Source organism: Panthera onca, chromosome B2, assembly GCF_046562875.1.
Source record: "Panthera onca isolate mPanOnc1 chromosome B2, mPanOnc1 haplotype 2, whole genome shotgun sequence".
NCBI classification, from domain to species: domain Eukaryota; kingdom Metazoa; phylum Chordata; class Mammalia; order Carnivora; family Felidae; genus Panthera; species Panthera onca.
This window is the reverse complement of record NC_138343.1, coordinates 79136906-79159930: the sequence shown is the minus strand read 5'-3', so window position 1 is coordinate 79159930 and position 23025 is coordinate 79136906. Positions and strand designations below refer to the sequence as shown.

Genomic DNA, 23025 nt, shown 5'->3' with positions numbered 1-23025 from the left:
TCAGCATCTTTTTGTATGCTTACTCGCCATATATATCTTCAGCAAGGTGTCTGGGTATTTGGCCTTTTTTAAATTAGGTTGCTCATTTTCTTATTGTTGAGATTTAAGAGCTCTTTAATATTTCAGGTAGCAGTTCTTTTTCAGATATGTCTTGCAAATATTTTTTTCCTAGTCTATGGCTTATCTTCTCATTCTCTCTTGATCAACATTGTATTTTCATGTCTGAGTGCCAGTTATGCTGACTTGGTAAAATAAAAATATATTCCTTTTTCTATTTTCTGGAAAAATGTGTATACTTAGAATTAATTTTCCCTTAAATACTTGGTAGAATTTGGTGAAGAATCCATCTAGATCTTTTGCTTTCTTTGTAGAGATCACTAAAAAATTTTTACAGTAAGACAACTAAGATATTCTATTTTTTCTTGTGTCAGTTTTATTAGTACATTGTATTTTTCTAAAAGTTTTTCTAGCCTCAGTTTTCAGACTTGTTGGTGTAAAAGTGTTTATAATATCCTCTTATTATTCTTTGGTATATGTAGCTGTGTTCTTTGTGTTGTCATTGATAGTGATTATTTGTGCTTTATTTGTCAGTTCCATTAGGGATTTATCAATTCAACCTTTTTTTTTTTTTTTTTTTGTTAGAAGAAATAGTTTCTTTAAATCTTTTTAATCCTGTCTAATGTACGTTTTCTATTCGTGAATTTCTGCTTATTATTTTCTTCTATTTTCCTTAAGTTTAATTTAGTGCTATTTTTCTAATTTCTTAAGGTGGTTGAATTTTGGCATATACATTTGGGTTATAAATTTCTGTCTAAGTTGGATTTAGCTATACAAGTTTTTTTTTTTTTTAATGTTTATTTATTTTGAGAAAGAGTGAGTGTATGTATGCATGCAAGTGGGATAGAGAGGCAGAGAGAGAGAGAGAATCCTAAGCAGGTTCCCTGTTGTCAGTGCAGTTTCCAGTGGGAGGATCCATGAGATCATGACTTGAGCTGAAATCAAGAATTGGAGGCTTAACCAACTGAGCAAACCAGGCGCCCCTCTCATAAGTTTTGATCTATTCTTATTTTGTTATCTAGTTAAAAATATTTAATAATTTCCTCTGGGATTTCCTTTCTGCCCTATAGATTATTTATTGATGTATTTCTGTCATTTTAGACATGAGGATTTTCTGGTTATTTTTATGTTCTTGACTTCAAACTGACATCTTGTGTTTAGAGACTGTAATGGAAGTTATTTTTTTAAATTTGCTTTATGGTCCAGCATATTGCCAGTTTTTATACAGTTTCTGTGTATGCATATTCTGTGATCCATGCATGTGATCCATGCAACTGTTGGATGGTGTCCTATATGTTTTTGTTAGTGGTGTTGCTGAGTTCTTCTATATTATTGTTTTAATAGTTTTTTTTTTATGTTTGTTTATTTTGAGAGTGAGATAGAGAGTGTGAGTGGAGGATGGGCAGAGAGAGAGGGAGAGAGAATCCAATGCAGGCTCCACATTGCAGGGCTCAGTCCCATGAACCATGAGGTCATGACTTGAGCTGAAATCAAGAGTTGGACACTCAACTGACTGAGCCACCCAGGTGCCTTGAGTTATTCTATATTCTTACTGCTTTTGTGCTCTGTTTTTTTCCCATCATTTACTGAGAGAGAAAAGTTTAAAGTCTGACTGTGATTGTGGATTTCTTTAATTTCATCATGTACACTGTTAATTGTTTTACATATTTTGTAGCTAGGTTATTAAATGCATATAAATTTCTTGACAAATTGAACTGTTATTATTCTGAGGTATCTTGCTTTACCTCAGTAATATTTTTTACCTTGACTTTTTTCTGGCAATAAAATAGTTACAAATATATTTATTCTCTGAATACTGGTAGGTCAACATTTCTTCTTATATCCTTTTGCAAAATGATGCAGCTTTCTGTTGTTTGCTTCAGTATTTATCCTTCCCCAGTCTTATTTATTATTTCTTTTATTTATTTTACTTAATGTATATTTCACTTAGTCATACATCATTTTTAGGTAACTTATTTCTGTTGACATGCAGATTCTTTTTTTTTTTTTTTTTAATGTTTATTTATTTTGGGAGAGAGAGAGCATGCATGTGCAAGTGGAGGACGGGCAGAGAGAGGGAGAGAGAGAGAATCCCAAGCAGGCTTCACACTGTCGGCACAGAGCCTGATACAGGGCTCAATTCCATAACCCTTCTCATCTTTCTTTCCAGGACAGGTATTTGTTAATATTTGTATTTGGGAAGTTGAAGCAAAATGAACATGAGCCAAAATTAAGAGTCAGCCCACTCCACTGACTGAGCCACCCCGGCGACCCAGATTCTTTATATAAACGTGGTACTGGTGGTGTGGTGGTGGTTGGTTTTCTTGTTTTGTTTTGTTTTATTTTGTTTTTGTTTTTTTAAACAAAAGTCTGGAGCATTTGTTAAGCCTGTACTAAGGTTTAGAAAATAAACCAGAATAGAAAAGTGTAGGCTATGAAAAGTCTCTAAAGATAATAATAAACTTACTCATTGGCTCATCCAAGTTTTTTTGGGCCTAACGACATATGCTACTTTTATTTACATCCTACGAGGAGTCTTAGAGAATAATTGAGGTCTTCTCAGTAATATGCATTTTCTCAAATGCAAAAAGGCCACTATTGATACCATATTAAGTGCATTTGCATTCTCTATTTTCCTACTAGTAGATACATTGGATGCTGTTTCTGTAAGATGTAGGATATATAAATCAGTGTTAAAGATACTGTAAATTTTTTCAGGATATTTTGTTGCAGATGAAAAATATATCAGGGGGTATTGTAATTAGGGCTTGTAGACAGAACTGCTAATTTTGAGTTACTTAGCTTACATATTTTAAAATGATTCCTTTTTTAACTTTTAATTTGAAGCAATTATAGACTCAGTTTCCTTTTAAAGCAGGTTTTTTTGTTTGTTTTGTTTTGTTTTTTTTACATCTGATATAGATATAGCATTAGGTTATGGTGAATTAGGTTCTTTTAGATAATGTTCATTCTGTTACCTGACAAGTTTTATTTGTCCTTTATGTGAGAAACTTTTCTGGAAATAACTTCTCATCTTTCTTTCCAGGACAAGTATTTGTTAATATTTGTATTTGGGAAGTTGAAGCAAAATGAACATTAGTCTTGCCTAGGTTTACTTTTTCAAAAACTCTAATGGGTGCATCTCATTCCTCAAGCCCCCCACTTCCCCTGTCTTATTGCTACTTTCCAAAAACATCCCCTTTGATAGCCACACTATAGAAATATTTAGTTACAAGCAAATATTTTAGGAGTTGTTAGCATTTGTATAAGGGTTATGTTGATGTTCATATAACTTAAGGGCAAAGCAATTTTCTGGTACTGAATGAGTCAGAGTTTCTATTTTAACATATAAATGTGAATGCACATGTGAGTGCTGAGTTAATGCCTTACTCTGGGGATTTCAAATGTGTGATTGCTGTATTATACACAAGTACTCTATCACCAAAAAATGGTGCCTATTATTTGACAATAATTATGTATACAATTGGGCAAAATAATTTTCTGAGAGGTAAAATGGTTAAAGAAATACCCCATCTTAAAATGTCTCAAAGTGTTCATTGTTTTGCACATAGCAGGCCTTTAGATTATGGTACATATTAAAACCCACTCATCTGGTGGTGGTAATATAATCTATGGTAAGTAATAATAGGTACATGAATGAAAAAAGAACAGTATTTAAAAAGTGAAACATATATATGCTACATAATTGATCCATTAAAGAAATCTCCTGTTTAAGGAAAGGTAGCTAGCTGTTAGATAGGCAATTTGGAGGAAGGGAGACACCCTAAATGGTATATTGGCAAGCTTCCTGAAATGCATATACATAGTAATTAGATGCATATTGATTTTTAAATGTCAGCCAGCGTTTACTCTCTTCTTTCTCTAGCATCTATTTGTATGAACAGTGACTATTCTTACTTCTGAAGGGGGTTTATTAAGGTTTTTGTGAACATTTGTTATATAGGAAATAAATTACCACTGCTATATATAACTAACATTAAATTTGTGATACTGGCAATGATTTGTGAGGGATTTAATTCCTTATATGTTAATCGATGGCAGAGACATTTCTGATGCTTTCTACTTGTATTCAGTGAACAAATCCCTTTAGTCGTGTTTATGACCTTCAACAACCTGCTAAAATGAATTACTACAAGTATCACTTATATTCTAAACTTAAGTAGCTTTTTGCTAACTTGGTTTAATCAGGATTGTGTTCATCATCTAGTAACATTCTTTTAGTAACCTGTAATGCTTTCTGGGCCTTTAAAGAATGTCAAGGAGCAGAGGATATTCCTGGGAGATTAAATATCTACCTTATTTCATGAAGTCTAAGGTACTTTGAGAGTATCCTTTTTTAGCCTTCCTAGACTGAGTCAATGGAAGGTAACTGCAAAACCATCTCACAGCTGTCACCTGGTGACAATGATTATAAGACACCACAGAATATCAGAGGCATCCAATGTTCAGAGAAGTTAAAAAATGAAGAAATGCATATCTTGGAATTAAGTAGGATTTTTGAAGTCACTAATGATAAATTTAAAAGGATGGTCATGATAGGGGCGCCTGGGTGGCTCAGCTGGCTGAGTTTCCAACTCTTGATTTCAGCTCAGGTCATGATCCCAGGATTGTGGGATTGAGCCCCATGTCGGGCTCTGCACTGAGCGTGGAGCCTGCTTAAGAGAATGTCTCTCTCTCTCTCTCTCTCTCTCTCTCTCTCTCTCTCTCTCTCTCCCCCCCCCCCTTCCCCCCTCCCTCTCTCTGTCTCCCTTTGCCCCTCTCCTTGGTTCACTCTCTTTAAAATTAAAAAAGAAAAAAAAAAGTGGTTATGGTAATCTTGTGTTCTGGTTTTTTATGATTAGACCAATATAGTACACTGAGAATTTTCCATTTGATAATTTGGAGTTTGCAGTCTTTTGTTCACTTTAGAATACTACTCAGTGTTTCATTCTCAGATTCATGCAGTAGAATATACAGTCATCCTTGAGATAATTGTTTTGCCTGCTGCCATAAAAGGCTATTAACTTTAATTACCTAGACTCTGAGGAGATGTATTTTGGCCTAGTTGCTTTGAGCAAGGAGTACAGGCGAGTTTTTTTTCATATTCTTTATGTATAGTAACGTTAAAACTGGAATTGTGTCCATTTACTCACAGTGTCCATTGAGAAAAGATATGATAAAAGAAAAAGGAGATACTCACAAGAATGTTTAATTATACTCTTCTCATACCCTGTGCCACTGCACACTCCCCAAACACAGTTCTAATGATGGTGGTTCTTCGTTCACAATGTTTAATACAGTCAGGAATGATGGATCTCTTTGAAGTAGAAATAGGAAGGAAAGGATGATGCAGGGAAGGTAACCTTTAGTTATTTTTTTACTCTCTATATGGTTTGCTTTTTATTTTCATATGCATTTATTTTTTTATAAGAACTAATTACATCTTATAAAAATATGACTCCATACTGCTTATAAAATAAAGAAATGGCATTTGACATTCTTGGTCTATTCCAAGTATCATCTGACTTTTCATCTTTAACTAAATTATCCCTCATTGTAGCCATACTTGTCCACTTTTTGTCTCACATCTTCTGCATTTTCAGGGCTTTGTTTAAGTTTATCCCTTTGCCCTATCTACCCTTTAAGACTAAACTAAGTCCCAACTATTTGAACTTTTCCAGCTCCCTCCATAGGAAGTACCTCTTACATCACTACTTTGCAGTGGCAAATACATCGATGTAGCACTTATCAGAGACCACCTTTTGGAAGGGTTATTTATTTATGTGTCTAGTTTTCCTGTTAGATTTTGGGACTGAATTATTTAGGTTTGTATTATCTCCTGTAGTACATGGTATAGATAGTGTTTCTTGAATTGAATCCTTATAGAATTTTAACTATATACTTTACTTATTTTCACTTTTTTCCAGAGACATCGTATAGTAATTTTCAAGAATTACTAAATGTCATACTGTTCTATGTCTGAAGTTTCCATTGTCAGCCTTTACCACTATTTTCTGAAATACAAGAATTATTGTTGAATCGTTATATTGTATACCTGAAACTAATGTAACATTGTATGTTAATTATACTTGGATAAACAAACAAAAATAAAGTACCCTCCTGTGATAATCTGTTTCCAAATTAGTTAACAAAAAAAAAAAAAAAAAAAAAAAAAGTCCTTCGCTAGTTACTATCCCATAGTGCAAAAGACCAGAATAATTGCAAAGATATTAAATTTTCATGTTACTTATCTGTTATACAAATTTTGTTGGTTATACAAGCTTCTTATATAGGGAAGAGTATTTTCAAAATAATGTGGGTTTTTTGTTTTTGTTTTTGTTTTTTTTGTAGGTTACTTCCTCAGAACGTTGGCCTGCTCTATGTTGGAGGTTATGAAAGACCCTTTGCCCAAATCAAGGTATGATTGTTCGTTTTCCAGTATACTTTTCTTAGGCGTAGTTCACTTGTCCAGAATCCACCAGGCACCTGCCAATAACTATCAACATACTAAAAATATGAATGTGAATTACTGTTTTTGCATATTTCTGCTGAAGAAGTAATTCAGTTTTTCAAAGAATTGATTATTTTAATATTCTTGCCCATGGTAGAGTTAAATTTGGCCAAAGCAGTATTTAAAGTGTGTAATTTGATAAATTTTGAACTTCTTAACACTTGTGAAACCATCGCTGTAGTCAACATAAGGAACATATCCATCACCCCTAAAAGTTTCCTTGTGCCTCTTTGAAATTCCTCACTCCTGCCCTTCTTTTTTCCCTTCCAGTCTCCAGGCAACCACTGATCTGATTTGTGTCATCATAGACTAATTTGCATTTTCTAGAATTTTATATAAATGGAATTATACATTATTTCTCCTGTCCCTCTCTCCTCCTTTTCCTCTCCTAGCCTCTTTGACGCAGCATAATTATTTTGAGATTCATCCATGTTGTTGCACTTACAAATAGCTCATTCTTTTTATTGTTACAGTAGTATTCCATTGTATGGTAATAGCACAGTTTCTTTATCCTTTCACCTGTGGATGGACATTTGGTTGTTTCTTTTTGGCTGCTCTGAGCATTTGTATACAAGTCTCTGTGTGGATATATACTTTTCATTTCTCTTGGGTAAATACCTAAGATGAGAATGGCTGGATTAAATGGCGGTTGTATGTTTAATATTTAAGAAATAACCCAAGTGTTTCCCCACCAGTAGGGTGTGAGATTTCCTTGCAATGGCCGTTTTAGTCATTTTTATGATTACAGGGTGGTATTTCACTACAGTTTTATTTTGCATTTCTGTCATGGCTACTAATGTTGAGCATCTTCTCATGTGCTTGTCATCTGAACATCTCTAGTGAAGTGCATGTTCAAATCTTGCCATTTTTTAAATTGGGTTGTTTTTCTCTTTTTTTACTGTTGAGTTATGAGCATTCTTATATCTTCTGGATATAAGTCCTTTATCAGATTTAAGATTTGCAGCTTTTCCCCCAGCTATGGCTTGTCTCTTCATTCTCTTAAACAGGCTCCTCGAAGAGCAGAGTTATTAATGTTAATGTTTATAAGTTTTTCCCCATGGCTCATGCTTTTGGTACTGATCTAAGAAATGTTTGCCTAACCAAAGTCACAAAGATTTTTCTCCTTTGTATTCTGGAATCATTACGGTTTTAGATTTTACATTTAGATGTAATATCTATTTGCGTTAATTTTAATATAAGATTCAAAGTTCAAGGTATAGAGGAATGTCGAACCCCCCGTCTTTTTGGCACGTGGATATCCAGTTATTCCAAAACCATTTTTTAAAAAACTATTCTTGCCACCACTGAATTGTCTTTGCATCTTTGTTGAAAATCAATTGACTATGTGTGTGTGAATCTATTTCCGGACTCTGTTCTGTTCCATTGATTTTTGTGTCTACCCCACCACCAATACCACACTATCTTATTATTGTATCTCTATAATAAGTCATGGAGACAAGTAGGGTAAATCCTCCAACCTTGTTCTTTTCCAAAGTTGTTTGACTAATTAGGTTCCTTTAATTTCCATACAAATTTTAAAATGCCAAATTCTCTAAAAATGCCCACTAGAATTTTAACTTGTATCATGTTAAATCTATAGATCAATTTGAGGTGAAATGATATGTTAACAATACTGAATCTTTTAATTCGTGAAGGCCACATATTTCTCCATTTATTTAAATCTTTAATATTCCTCAACAGTATTTTGTTTTATTAAATTGAACTTTTTCATTTTTCATAGATTTATCCACAAATATTTTATATTTGTGGTGTTATAAAAGTGTTTTTTTAACATTTTTATAAAGAATTTTTTGCATAATTTTTGTTTACAATTAATGCAGGAAAAAAGTTTTTTTTTTTAGTTGAAATATTATTAACATACAATGGTATGTTCATTTCAGGTGTACAATATAATTATTCACCTGTGCTGTACATTACTCAGTGCTTATCACAATAAGTGTACTCTTAGTCCCTTTTATCTATTTCACTCCTTCCATCCCCATTCCCCCACTTCGCCTCTGGCAACCACCAGTTTGTTCTCTGTATTTAAGAGTCTGGGTTTTTGTTTGTCTCTTTTTTTTTTCTTTGTTTATTCATTTGTTTCTTAAATTCCACATATGAATAAAATCACTTGGTATTTGTCTTTCTGTGACTTACTTCACTTAGCAAAATATCTTCTAGGTCTATCCATGTTGTTGCAGATGGCAGTGGCAAGATCTCATTCATTTTATGGCTGAGTAATATTTCAGTGTGTGTGTGTGTGTGTGTGTGTGTGTGTGTGTGTGTGTGTGGTGGTGTATGTGTGATACACCACATTTTCTTTATCCATTCATTTGTTGATGGGCACTTGGTTGCTTTCATAATGCTGTGATAAACATAGGGATGTATATATCTTTTCGAATTAGTGTTTTTATTTTCTTTGGGTAAATACCCAGTAGTAAAATTACTGGATCATATGGTAATTCTGCTTTTAAATTTTTGAGGAACTTCCACAGTTTTCCATAGTGACTGTATCAGTTTGCATTTTTGCCAACAGTGAAAGGTTGCCTTTTTGTTTTGTTGATGGTTTCCTTAGTGTGCAAAGCTTGTTATTTTGCTGTAATCCCTCTCAAAATACCAACAGAATTTTTTATAGAACTAGAAAAAACATTACTAAAATTTGTATGGAATCACAAAAGACCCCAAATAGCCAAAACAATCTAGAGAAATTTAACAAAGCTGGAAGTATCACAATCCCAGATTTTAAGATATACTACAAAGCTGTAGTAATCAAAACAGGATACTACTGGTACAAAAGTAGACACAGATCAGTGGAACAGAATAGAGAGCCTGGAAATAAACCCATGCTTATATGATCAATTTAATACAGAAGAGACAAGAATATACAATGGGAAAAGACAAGTCTCTTCAATAGATGTGTTGGGAAAACTGGACAGCTACATGTGGAATAATGAAACTGAACCACTTTCTTCCACCCGACACACAAAAAAACCCTCAAAATGGATTAAAGACCTAAATGTGAGGCCTGAAACCATAAAACTCCTGGAAGAAAATAGAGGCAGTAATTGCTTTGACATTGACCATAGAGATATTTTTCTAGATATAAAAGTATTTTTTATTTCAATTTCTGGTTGTTCATTGCTAGTATATAAAAAGATTTTTATGTGTTTACTTTAAATCCTGCAGTTTTACTATACTCAATTATTCTAGTCCTTTTTTGCATATTCATAGGATTTTCTGCATAAATGATTATGCCATCTACTATAAAAGACAGTTTTCCTTCTTTCTTTCTGATCCGGATGCTTTTTACTGCTTTTTCTTGCCTTACTACATTGACTAAAGCCTACACACAGAGTTGAATAGAAATGGTGAGAACAGACCTCCATGCCTTATTTATGATCTTTGAGGGAAAGTGTTCGATCTTTCATCAAACATTGTTTTTATAGTAATATTACTTAAGGGTTGAATCCTAGATTCCATCTAGGCTTTCATGTAAGAAGTGGAATAATGTTATGAACTTTAAAGTAGTAATATAAAGGACAGTTTGAGATCATCCTTTCTTGTTATTATAACTTTTTGTTAATATTTTCTTATAGGCCTATAAAATTTGTTTTATGTTTTTTGTTTAGTTTTCTGATTTTTCCTCACATTTGTGTCTTGGCTCCATGAGTTGTTTCTTGTTCCAGTTGAGGGGTATGAGTTCAAATTCCTTTCTACCTGTGTAAATAACATATATTTTTATGCTTTGAAAAACAAGGATTTTTGAGAAAAGACTGAGCCTGAATAGAGGACATAAAAAATATTTAATGTTGAGGAGGTTTAGTAACATTATTGGACTTTCTTAATGAAAAATCTTATTTTGGTTACCATAGCATCAGCACCTCTTTAAATACCTCCACTCATTTAATTTAAATAAAAACACTCTCAAAAGTTCATCATCAGGATCTTAACTTGTGGACCCTCTTGAACTTTTATTCTTTCTTAAGTAATGACAAGCATTCAGGTACATTTGTCTTCTTCCTTTTTTAATGTCCCTGGAACATGAGTTGGCAAGAGTTTCTTCATAAACCTCTCTCACTATCCTGTTCACCGAATTCAATAGTATTGCCAGGAATCCTAATAAGTTTCTGCAGGAACATTTTGAAAGCCTAATTTTTTTCTGTCCATTGGTTTGGAAAATCCTGTTTTTCCTTATTAGAACTGAAATAACTAAAAAGTGAGAGGCTTGTATTATATATTTAGGGAGGGGTAGAATTTGTGTGTGTGTTACATGTTTCAAAAACATAGTTTAATATATGTATGAGGTTAATTCCTCCGTCACTCACCTGATTTATTAACATAACATTTTCTTTATCCAGGCCCTTCCTGACAAGCTCAGTGACAGAGGTCAATCCTTTGTCAACCCTTTATGCCTAGATAATCAACTCAAAAGAAAAGGGCCCATTATTGTAGGGCACCTTTTCCCTTTGATGTTGCTGTCAGAAAGGTTTCTCTCATAAACCGTGCAAGGATTTCTTATCTTTATTAATTATTCAAGTTCCTTCATAATTCTTATGGTGTCTTTAAAAATGCTATATAGATCTTTACCTAATTAGAATATTTATAAGTTAACTGGAAAACAATAAAAAAATCATAGTTTAAATGACTGAGATTAGACTAGAAATTTAAGGTTCATTTCCTCCCTTACCTTGCACCTGATTCTTTGGACATGAAATACCAATACTTGTTAGATTCATTTCTCTCTCATTAAATAAACTAAGTGTAATGATACAGTGTTGTGTGGCATAGATATCAGATAAACCTTTAATAAATGGAAACTGGTTTGCTTTCCTTAAGAGCAGATTAGTTGAATTTTTTTGGTAAATAAGTTAGGAAACTGTGCACTTGAATATTTAGGAAAAAGAATTATTCACTAACATCACAGATCTAAGTTTTGAGTGGCTTGGTGTTAGAGGCTCTTTTTATTAGATACATTTTACAGTTGTATTTCTAAAAAGCAGCTCCATTTTATAAAGATGAAAGAGAGAAAAATAAAAACACAAAAAGGATAATAGATATTTGGACCAATGTTAAATGAGTTCAGAAATTGCTGTAGCATGACAAGAGATACCTGCACTATTAATGTATAAGTCATTACAACCATTCTCACACACATACACACCCTTCCATTATTACCCATCTTTTAGTTCTAGTTTCTTAGCCAAGTCCTAGATAAAGACACAAATATATACAAACATGTGACTTCATTATAGTCTTAGACTAATACATCTTCATACTAGTTTCAGGTTTTACTGTTTTTAGGGGAAGTTTTTCCAACTTAACCTTTATTTCTTAACAACTTCCATAAGTCATTCTTTTCTCAAACAACCTCAGTCCTTGTGTAGATAAGTTTCACCCAAGGCAGTGACTCTCTTTTCAGATCATTAATTCCTTTCAGAATCCTATGAAAGCTGTGGACCCTCTCTCTAGAAAAATGTACATGCACGCACTTCTATTTATAAGTTCAGAGAGTTCATGGACTCTATTGAAGGTTATTTAGGGACCGCAAATTAAGAACCCTAAAAAGTGAATAAAATATGTTTTCCCAGATTTTTCAATTAACCAAAAAGGTATTGAAAGCATATACATTTAAATTTTTAGGGGGAGTTTGTCATCTTGATTTTAAACATGCATGATTGTCTTTTGTTTTATCCTAAAATATAATAAACTAAATAAAACACTGATCATTTGATGAGTTGTCATTCAGAGTCAGGAACTGCCTCACATATTCACCGCTATTGTTTTGTGCTATAAATGAAGCAGATTTCACCCTCATCCAAGACTAACTTCTTTTAACTTTATTGACATTAATGTTCTAAATGTACTAGGTTATACATGACTTAATTTTTCTTAAGAGATACAATTCATTATACCTTTATATGCAGTCTTTGAAATTAAAAAGGGGAGTTTTGATTAAAGCAAAATTTTGCTTAATTTCTATTTGTATCCTTTCAGGCTTTCAGAAGTTTTTCAGAAATCCCTTATTTGGGGGGATGGTATTTCCATATATCTTTATGTAATACCTTTGTCTTAATTGTATGTATATAAATTGTTATTCGTAGCTTATTTTTATAGACATGTTCAAGTTTAAGTAATAGTTTACAATTTATCCTTATTATTCTGTTTTGTTTTCTAGAGAGTCTCACAGTCTAGTAAAAATCTTAATGCTATTTCTGTAGGTTTCTAGTCCTGGAGGCTCTACTTAGCAGCCAGAATCCATAAAACCAAGAAGAATTGAAGCCTGTCAACATCACTTTTAATCAACTCAGGGGTTGTTCTGGAAAGACTCAAGGCCACAGGGCTGTCCCTCCCTGCAGGGGTTGGTATTAGTTGCCTCTTCCAGCTCTGACAGCCTAAGAAGTGGGAGAGGCTGTGAGGCTCAGTCAGACAGTTTCCACTTTGACACTGCAGAATGGCTCAAAAATGTCCTCTGTATTTTAACTATGAATTCCACACAGCAACCATATGTGAAAAGTAAAGAATATAACCATTATTCTGAGGCAGTTATTTTATAGTCAGTACAGCTAAGTTCTTGCCTTAGATCCTGCTTCCATCCTTCCCGAGGAACGGGGTGCCATTCGTCACAGTCTCCTACTCCAAGCTTTTGGAGCTTGAATTTTTAAAAATCTCTTTATAGCCAAGGAAATACAGTATTGGTGTTTGCATTCATATGCATATGCAACAGATGCAAATAAATGGTGATCTCTTCATTTTTGAAAGCATATTTGGAAATTCATACCATCCCTCAGACTTTTTTCTCTTAAAAAAAAGTAGAATATTTTTTTCTTTAAGGTATATAGAGTTCGGATTGTCGTTTGTTACTTAAAAATATTTTTGAGATTGCTAGTGACTTGGCAGTTTTAATTTCTTGGGTTGGTTAAATTTATAAAGGTCAAGTGGGGACTCTGAATTATTAAAAGACTGAAAAACACTAAGAAAACTAATTTGACTGATGATCTTTTAGAAAATATTGGAGTTTAGGAAATAATATATATATCAGATCAGCACTTTTTACTAAAAGAAAATATTTAGCATCCATATTTTAAATTTCTAAAATGTCTGAAGTATTACATCAGGTAAAGATGTAGTCCTTAAAACTGAGTATTCTAGTTTAGTAGCTTCCAAATTTTTGACTATGACCTGTAGGAAGGTAAGAAATGTATTTCTATTGAGATTCTGTTCTACACATACATATATTTATATACACACAATGTAGACTGGAATTTCAAAGTAAGTGTGATGCAATAGTTACTTCCCATTCTGTTCTGTTTATTTTTCTATTTTTTTTTTAAAGTGTTTATTTGGGGCGCCTGGGTGGCTCAGTCGGTTGGGCATCCGACTTCGGCTCAGGTCACGATCTCGCGGTATGTGGGATCGAGCCCCGTGTCGGGCTCTGTGCTGACTGCTCAAAGCCTGGAGCCTGCTTCAAATTCTGTGTCTCCCTCTCTGACCTTCCCCCGTTCATGCTCTGTCTCTCTCTGTCTCAAAAATAAATAAACGTTAAAAAAAAAAATTAAAAAAAAATAATAAAAGTGTTTATTTTAAGAGAGAGAGAGCGTCTGCGCATGTGCAGTTGCATGTGTGAGGGTGGGGCACTCTGGCAGGGAAGGGGCAGAGAGAGAGAGAGAGAGAGAGAGAGAATCCCAAGCAGGCTCTGCACTCTGTGGGGCTCGATCCCACGAATCTTGAGATGACCTGAGCCGAAATCAAGAGTTGGATGCCCAACCAACAGAGCCACTCAGGAACCCCTGATTTGGTTTTTAAATGCTGGTCTTAACCCATTAAATTGACTTCTCTCTTGGAATATGGGTCACGACTCAGTTTGGCAAACTGGCAAACACTGCTGCAGGGTAGGACTTGTCCAGCTCATGCTGCCTTAAGATTCTGGCAGCAGACTGCCATCCTTCTGCAGTGCAGATGATCATGAGGAAGCTTACCTGCCCCTGAGTTGATGACAGCCCTCTGAGTGGCTTTGGAGGGAGAAGAAAATGATAAGATGTCATAGTTGTTGGGAGGAGGGAGGAGGAAAGTAGAGAAAAAGGTAAATGAGAAATGAATTAAGATGTTTCATACAGCCAAGTAAAGCTATTTTCTGTTTTAAAAAAATTCATTCTCAAGAACAGAAGGGAGCCTTCCACGCCTACTCTGTCTTCCAAGTAATTTCATGTATTTTGAGGATAGAGAAAGAAATAAAGGTAACATCTCCCCTAGGAGAAGAAATTGGAAAGAAATGGAGATAGGTGAGAAATTGAGAGAAAGCAATGGAATCAGATCTGGATTTGTGCAACATATTCATTGAATAATGGCTAAATTTTCTTTAATACTGTAAGAAGAGGCACATTTTCAGTGTCTCATATGTAGTAATAAGGGAAGACATGGTTATCCCTTTGTTGAAAACAGATTCAAAGCGTGAGAGAAGCTTTAAAAAAAAAAAAAAAAACCCCTCATGGAAGCTAAAAGTCTTCCTACCTGTATGCAATAGCTCTTAAGTCTCTGACAACTTTTTCTCCTGCATACTTGCTCACAAAGTGCTTCAGGGTTACTGCAGGGCTGTCAGGTGAGCCCATGTTGTAACTTTCTGGATGTTAAAATCATGCATTGTCTACTAACAAGTCACACAGTAACTGCAGAGTAGGCTTCTAACAGGTATTCATAGTAGTAGTTATCCTGCCATATTTACCACAGTGGTTTTGGCAGCATTATTGCCAAAATTTAGTAACACGTAAGGCCTGTCTGTAGTCACACATTTCAGTTTTAGTGTTCTTATCTTCCTGTCCTTAGAATACTTGTCTACAAGACGATAAGCCCTGTTGACACTGGTCTTGTACAATTCTAGATCCTCAGCATTTGGTATAGTGCCTGAGACATAAAAGCACATAAAATAGATACTTGTTACCATTATTATTGAGGATGCTTAGACAACCGAGTGTTATTGTTGTTTATAGAGGTCTGATATAAAATTTCATTAGTTTTGGGTGTCATGACACAATGATTCGATATTTGTGTACATTGAGAAATGATCATCACCAAAGCCTAATTAACCCCCATCACTGTACATAGTTGTACAAATTGTTTTTTCTTATTATGAGAACTTTTAAGATTTGTTCTCTTAGCAACGTTCAGATATGCAGTGCAGTATTACCAAGTATAGTCACCATTCTATGCATTAAATCCCAGTGACTTATTCATTTTATAACTGTAAGTTTGCACCTTTGACCCCCTTTACCTATTTCATCCACTCCCACCCCACCTCTGGCAACTACCAGTCTGTTCTCTCTATCTAAGAGCTTGGTTTGGCTTGGTTTGGTTTTTGTTCTTTGATGTTTTTTTTAACTATTAAGTATTTGCCATGAAATCATAAAGTATTTAGAACTCTGGCTCTAACATACATATTTATATTTAGTGCCTTAGAACGTTATTTTTCTAAACATCTTGAGTTGGGATATCTTTGAGGCAATATAAATTAATTTTATTTTCTAATTTAAGATTGTGGTTGTAAATTATTAACATCAGTAGCTTTATTTGAAATGTAGATTTTATGAATACATTATTCTGAGAACATTTTAAATATAGTTCTCAAATTATTTTCCAATTAAGAAAGTTAGCATTTTTCTTAGCTGGAAATTCCAGTGACTTTCATTCTCTCTTGAGCCAGACACTTTATAGACAAATGTTAGAAATTATTTTAGCTTAGTTATATCAAGCTTAGTTCTTCTTAAATGTGGTTTGGAGAGAAAAAGAATAAGCAGTTCTTTTTTGTAATTTTGAAATGTTCTCAGAGAAGTGAATGATACTATATCATGCATGTTTAGGTATTTGTAATGCAGTAGCCCTCCTATTTTGGTGAAAGGAAATAACATGGTATTTCTCATCCCCTTGTGTTTTTTCCTACCAATATTTCACTTCCAAAACGAAGTAGTTCTCTGACTGGAATTTCAAAGGCACTGATAACCATTTCAGTACAAAAGGTTACACCTAAAGTGACTATGAAGTCATATTTCAGACAAATAATTCCAGTTTCTGATCTAGATTTCTATGAGACCTCTAGAAATTATATATTTTACTTTATTCCCACCAAACATAAAAATAATTTCTCTAGGAGTCCGTTATGAATACTCACACATCTTCTTGCCCAATAAAGTTTCAAAAAACAACCTCCCCTCCTCAGTTGCCAAGAATACAGAAAAGACCCATTTCATGTGTCTGTGACCTTGAATCAGGCAGTTGGGAAAGCTCCAGATTGCTCGTCTTTTTTGGCTCTTCAACAACAGTAACAAACGCAGAAACTCTGAGACTAGATAATACAAATCAGTAAATGTTGCCAAGATTTTAATTGGCAGTACTAAAGTTGCTACTTTGAGCACCTTCAGAAGTTTGAAACCGCTGCATGAAGTGACTCCTTGTCCTAAATAAATACTGTGGGACATGGATAGGAGGGATCTTTAATTTTCTAAAACAAAAATACAGAAGTATAGTCCAGTAAATCTAATACTCTTTTAAAATAGCTTTTTATAAATAGTGAGTTAAATATTCATTTTCTCCATATCCCCTAGTTTTATTATCTGTAGAATTATTTGTCCGAAAGTAAAAATGACAACTCTATAGTTTTAGCAATTCACAAATCATGCTAAATGCAATGCAAGATAAGGTTTGGAGAAACTTTTACAAATTTAAGTTTAACATTACAAATATAGGTCAGCATTGAGGTACAATTTGAATATTTACGGTTTTACTAAAACATTTTATTAATTAATATTAATATTAATATTTAAATTCTTCTCTATAGTGTCACCAGATCAGAGCATTTCTGATACCCAAGAAATAGTTTCACAGGTGATCATTCATCTGCTAAATAATATGTTGTTTCTGATATTAAAGTACTTTTATTTATTTATTTATTTATTTTTAAATGTTTTATTTTTATTTTTGAGACAGGGACAGAGCATGAACGGGAGAGGGTCAGAGAGAGAGGGAGACACAGAATCTGAAACGGGCTCCAGGCTCTGAGCTGTCAGCACAGAGCCCAACGCGGGGCTCGAACTCACAGACAGCGAGATCATGACCTGAGCCGAAGTCGGCCGCTTAACCGACTGAGCCACCCAGGCGCCCCTTAAAGTACTTTTAATTAAGATTTCTTCTAAGACTTAAATCTTATAACACTCAAAATATTATCAGTCAGCATACATTATATACACATTCTTTTAAAAATACCTACCTATTCAGGGGCGCCTGGGTGGCTCAGTCGGTTGAGCGACCGACTTCAGCTCAGGTCATGATCTCATGGTTCGTGAGTTCTAGCCCCGCGTCGGGCTCTGTACTGACAGCTCAGAGCCTGGAGCCTGCTTCTGATTCTGTGTCTCCCTCTCTCTGCCCCTTCCCCACTCATGCTCTGTCTCTGTCTCAGAAATAAACATTAAAAAAAATTTTTTTTAATAAATAAAAATACCTATTCAGAATCTATTTGGATAGACACCTGAAATTACATTTTGGGTTATTTACTGTCCAGAATCTGTTCTCAATATATTGCAATATTTTAATATCAGATTTTATTTTCTAAGTCTTAGTTAAATAAAAGAAGTTATCTAGTGCAAAATTCATTTAATGTAAACTTTTTGTTTGCTTGTTTGTTTTGGGCAAAGGGGCTTAGACTTTAAGAAACAAAATAAGAGTATGTAAGTTTAATGTATACCTAATGTATAATAATTTTTCTCATTTATCATCAAATATTGTAACCATATGATATCTCTTTGGGCATCTCATCTTTTTTCTTCTTTGTCAGTATTTGAAAACTTTCTATCATGAAAAAGGAAAAAATAGGATAATTAATTTCTTTGAAACTGAAAACACAGTTTTAGTACTGTTACCAAGCAAAAAAAATATTACAGACAACATTTGTTGAGCACTAATGCCAGGCACTGTTCTAATTAATTCTGAAACAATATATAAAGTGCAGGTACTTTTAGCATTTCCAGTTTTACAGATTAGGAAGACCTAGAAGGCTGAGTAACAAATCCAAGATTATGTTGCCAACAGGTAGCAGTTATTGCCTTCTATGGAGTATTATTTAAGTGTCTAGTATTTAGTGTATACTGTATAGTTACTATTTATGTTGCATTATTATCATATACAATATTATTATAGTCCTTGAATTCCTTCTGAGTTTTGCTTGTACAAACACTGGCTGGACTCTATGACTCTTCCAAAAGAAATATGGTTTCACCATGAGGATCAAGGTAGAGCATCATTGTGGTTTGTTTATGTAAAAAGATACTGGAGTATAAAGAACTCAAAGTTATAATCTTACCTTCGCTACTTATTTAGTTAGCGTTGAGTGTTTATGTTCATTGGTTGTTAACAGCTGAGAGTTCTTGTATTGGGAACACTTGTGAATCTGTGAGATATTAAAAGGCTTCTAATTATAGTATCTTCTGATATCTTTATGAAGTATTTTTCTTTCTGTTCCCAAAGCAGCTAGTTTGAAGTTTATTTGTCATATATCCCTCCTCAGGTATTATTTTTAGAAGGGCTAACCCTACTTATTATTTTTCTTTTATATTAAATATTTCTTATTTTACCTTTAATACTTGTTAATGTTCAAGAGATCTGGGTGAAAGTCTTGTATGGTTATTAATTTGAAACAGTCTTTGGAAATCTAATTTATTTCTTTAAGAAAGATACCAGGTGGTAGGAAATCAGGTATATAAACAAATCACCTGAGATTTTGAGTGCTCTGATTAGCTTAAGAAAAAGTTAATATCTCATTTACAAGATTTTTTTTTTTTTTAACCAGGTGTGGCAGTTTTGCTAGATATAGTGATAAACAGTTTCTCATTTTCTGGCTCAAAGTTGAATTTGCTTTGTGAGCATAGCTGGAATTAAAACATTTTAATGTTTTTCAAGATCAGTGTATCTTGGAGGCATTTTGATGACTCAGGGCTGATTTTAGCTGCAGAAAGAATTATAGCAGAATTGCAAGGAGAAGGAACAGATGTTTTTTAAGTTTCAGGATGAGTAGGTTGGTTGCATAGCACAAGGGTAATTGGATGATGTAAAACGCAGTGACTGTGAGAATAAGCAAGGAGATACTCTCAGGGTGGTTTTGGTTTAGCAAAAGGATGAATGAAATAAGGGAATATGTACATGATGTGGGTCATTAGATGTCATGAAGCGGAGATTTCTGGAGTGGAATGGAACCACATGAGGAAAAGGTAAAAATTATATTGGTGAGGGTAAGTTACTACTAGTGGTGAATTATTCCACACTATTATAGCCTGTTAAAAGATATAGACTCCAAGCTCTTGTAGAAGTCATCCTTATCCATAAGAAGTAAAATCTTAAGTCTAATGTTGATTTTTAGACACTTTTACTGGCTGAATAATTTATTAAAGCAATAAAATCATGAAAAATTATCACTTGGTAGAAAAAAGGTAAAGACAAGTCTATTCTTTGAATTCCACTCCTTCTTGGTGGCGTCTCAAATGTCCTTAATGAGAACATAATCTTCCTTGAGACTTCAGTTCTGTTAGCCATGACAGTTAATGTCCACCTCTCCTGAGTGACTTGAGGTTGGTCTACCTCACTTTCCTCCTCAACACCTTACACTCCTTGATCGTCTCTGTTTTAGGCATTTTGACACTCTCTAGCATAAAGTCAGTCTATTTATGGTCTTCAGAGCCTTTCATAAGTTTACCCTGCATTTGTTTGCTTTTTTTTTTTCATTTTTAATTGCCACCAACATGGCTTCCTACTGTCCACTGTAGCAAATGTAAGTTCCTCCCATAAGCCTTTCCCATCCCATTGTACCTTTATTCTCCCTAACTTCCACTCCTCTCTGATGTTTGCAGTTCCCTGTTGCCTTGACTATACATACTGTTTTCAAAACTTACCTGCTAGTCAAAAAGGAACATCAACTAAGTATATATATCTAAGGTATTTTGGTGGAGACTAGGGATATAAAGATTAATAAGATATTTTATATGCCTGCAACTTATCTATAGTCTGGCTGCTGAGATGGATGAAATCTCTTTGTTAAAATATCATGAACAATTCAGGATAGGATGTGATGTGTCAGATGCTTGGAATTAGCTATAAATGTCAAAAGTTGAGGAAAACTGTGGACTGAGGTAGCTGGGTTGGGATTTAGAAAGGAAATGCAAACTGTGTTGTCTTACCAATAACGTGAATAGTAGAATGTGTGTGTGTTTGAGAGAGAGTGAGTGTTTGTCTTTGTCTTTTTCTGTTTACCCCCTGTAGGGATAGAAGGATGACAGGTGTTTCAGGAAAACAGAAAATGCAAAGTTGTGGAACTGTAAAGACTTGCCTTGGATACAAAAGCAAAAGCTTATGTAAGGAAATAATAGGAAATATGGTTGAAGAGGTGATTTGGTATTAGAGAATATTTTTAACGTGTATTTATTTTTGAGACAGAGAGAGACAGAGCATGAACAGGGGAGGGTCAGAGAGAGGGAGACACAGAATCTGAAACAGTCTCCGGGCTCTGAGCTGTCAGCACAGAGCCCAGTGCGGGGCTCAAACTCACGGACCTGAGCTGAAGTCAGCCGCTTAACCGACTGAGCCACCCAGGTGCCCCTTAGAGAATATTTTTATTTTTTTATTTTTTTATTTTTATTTATTTATTTTTTTAACATTTTTTATTTATTTTTGGGACAGAGAGAGACAGAGCATGAACGGGGGAGGGGCAGAGAGAGAGGGAGACACAGAATCGGAAACAGGCTCCAGGCTCCGAGCCATCAGCCCAGAGCCTGACGCGGGGCTCGAACTCACGGACCGCAAGATCGTGACCTGGCTGAAGTCGGACGCTTAACCGACTGCGCCACCCAGGCGCCCCAGAGAATATTTTTAAAAACCCAACCATACTAACAGCAAGACCATACAGACCACTGTAAGGATTTCTAAGTTGGAACAAGGCAAGGGGACCCTAATACCTTTTTAGAGAAACATTAAAATTTTTAGGTGAGAACCAAGCTCAGCATAAAGAAATGACATTTCCCTGACAATTCATATAAGTATTCCAGATGGTTTCTTTAGGCCCCAGCTAAATAAACTAATAATAAAGGTCACTGGCATGGACAATAAGAAAAGGGTCCTGAATTCCTAAAGTCATAACTATCAGATAGTAAAATATTTTTATGTCTTTTTCATGTTATTTGAAGTGTTCGCTTTCTAAGAGAAACAAAGAAATGGAACTAATATAAAAATAGTTCAAATTAACGTTTCTATTAGTTGTTTCTGACATTATGTTGCTGCCCAAGTTGAACTCTTACTTGTGACAAGAAAATGCATTAGAGAACGTTTCTTAATATGGCTACTTATATCTTTGAATCTGACCGTTTAAGTCATAAAAGAGCCTGCCTCTCCATAGTTGCTATTTCAGTTGTTTTCATCTCTTTTTTGTGTGTGTCTTGAGAAATTAAGACTAAGCCTAAGACTGTTAGATATATTTTTCAGAGGAGACTTGTATTCTGGAAAAAGACAATAGATTGATTGGTTCAGGTTTTTTCAATGCATATTTTTTATTGTGAAAAAGAAATCAGTTCATTATACCGTTCCACCATGGAAGGTGATAATTACCCTTTTTATTGTATTCACAGCTTGTTCAGAGAGTTATCTCTAAAATTGTGACTTAAAAGCTTTTGTTAATGTTTATTTATTAGAGAGAGAGAGAGAGAGAGAGGGAGAGAATGAGAGAACGAGCTAGTGGGCACAAGTTGGGGAGGGGCAGAGAGAGACGGAGACACAGAATCCAAAGCAGGCTCCAGGCTCTGAGCTGTTATGAGCTCTGAGATCATTACCTGAGCCAAAGTTGGTCACCCAACTGACTGAGCCACCCAGGCGCCCCTAAAATTGTGACTTTTAAAACATAGCATCGAGAGTCTATTACTGAGTTAAAAATAAATAATAATTAGTATTGAATAAGACATAATTCTAAATTTCTACTTCCTATACTGTACTATTTTCATTAAACATTTTTTTCAGTATTTCTGTATGGTAATCTGAAAGCAGAAACTCATACTGTAGTGATATATACTACCCAGTAGTAGAAATTGCATATTTCTGGCTTGATAATCTATTCTTCTTTTTGGAAATAATAATGTTTTGACATTATTTTCAAAGTTAGAGGTTTGTGTTAAGATCAATGATAATTTTAAATACCTAGCTCTGGCATTATGGAATTGTAACATATGATTTTAATTGTACTAGATGTGAATAGAAATAAGGTATTTTTATAAATTGCAAAAGAAATCATTTTTACTGAGCACATATGTGCCCAGGACACATTATACTATTATAACAGTCTTAATAAAGTAGATATTTGTATTTATAGATAAGAAATTTGAGACACAGAGAAGTTAAGTGTTGAATAACTTGCCCATGATTATACAACCAGTAAATGATAT

General features: G+C 34.2%; 1 protein-coding gene across 1 annotated transcript in view; it reads left to right on the top strand.

Moving 5' to 3' along the window:
* The window catches only part of RNGTT (RNA guanylyltransferase and 5'-phosphatase), a 312089-nt gene that overhangs the window by 255406 nt on the left and 33658 nt on the right, over positions 1–23025 (top strand). The window contains exon 14 of the mRNA XM_060616151.3: positions 6409–6475. Within this exon, the coding sequence (XP_060472134.1) occupies positions 6409–6475 (67 nt within the window). The remainder of the gene's footprint in view (positions 1–6408; positions 6476–23025) is intronic.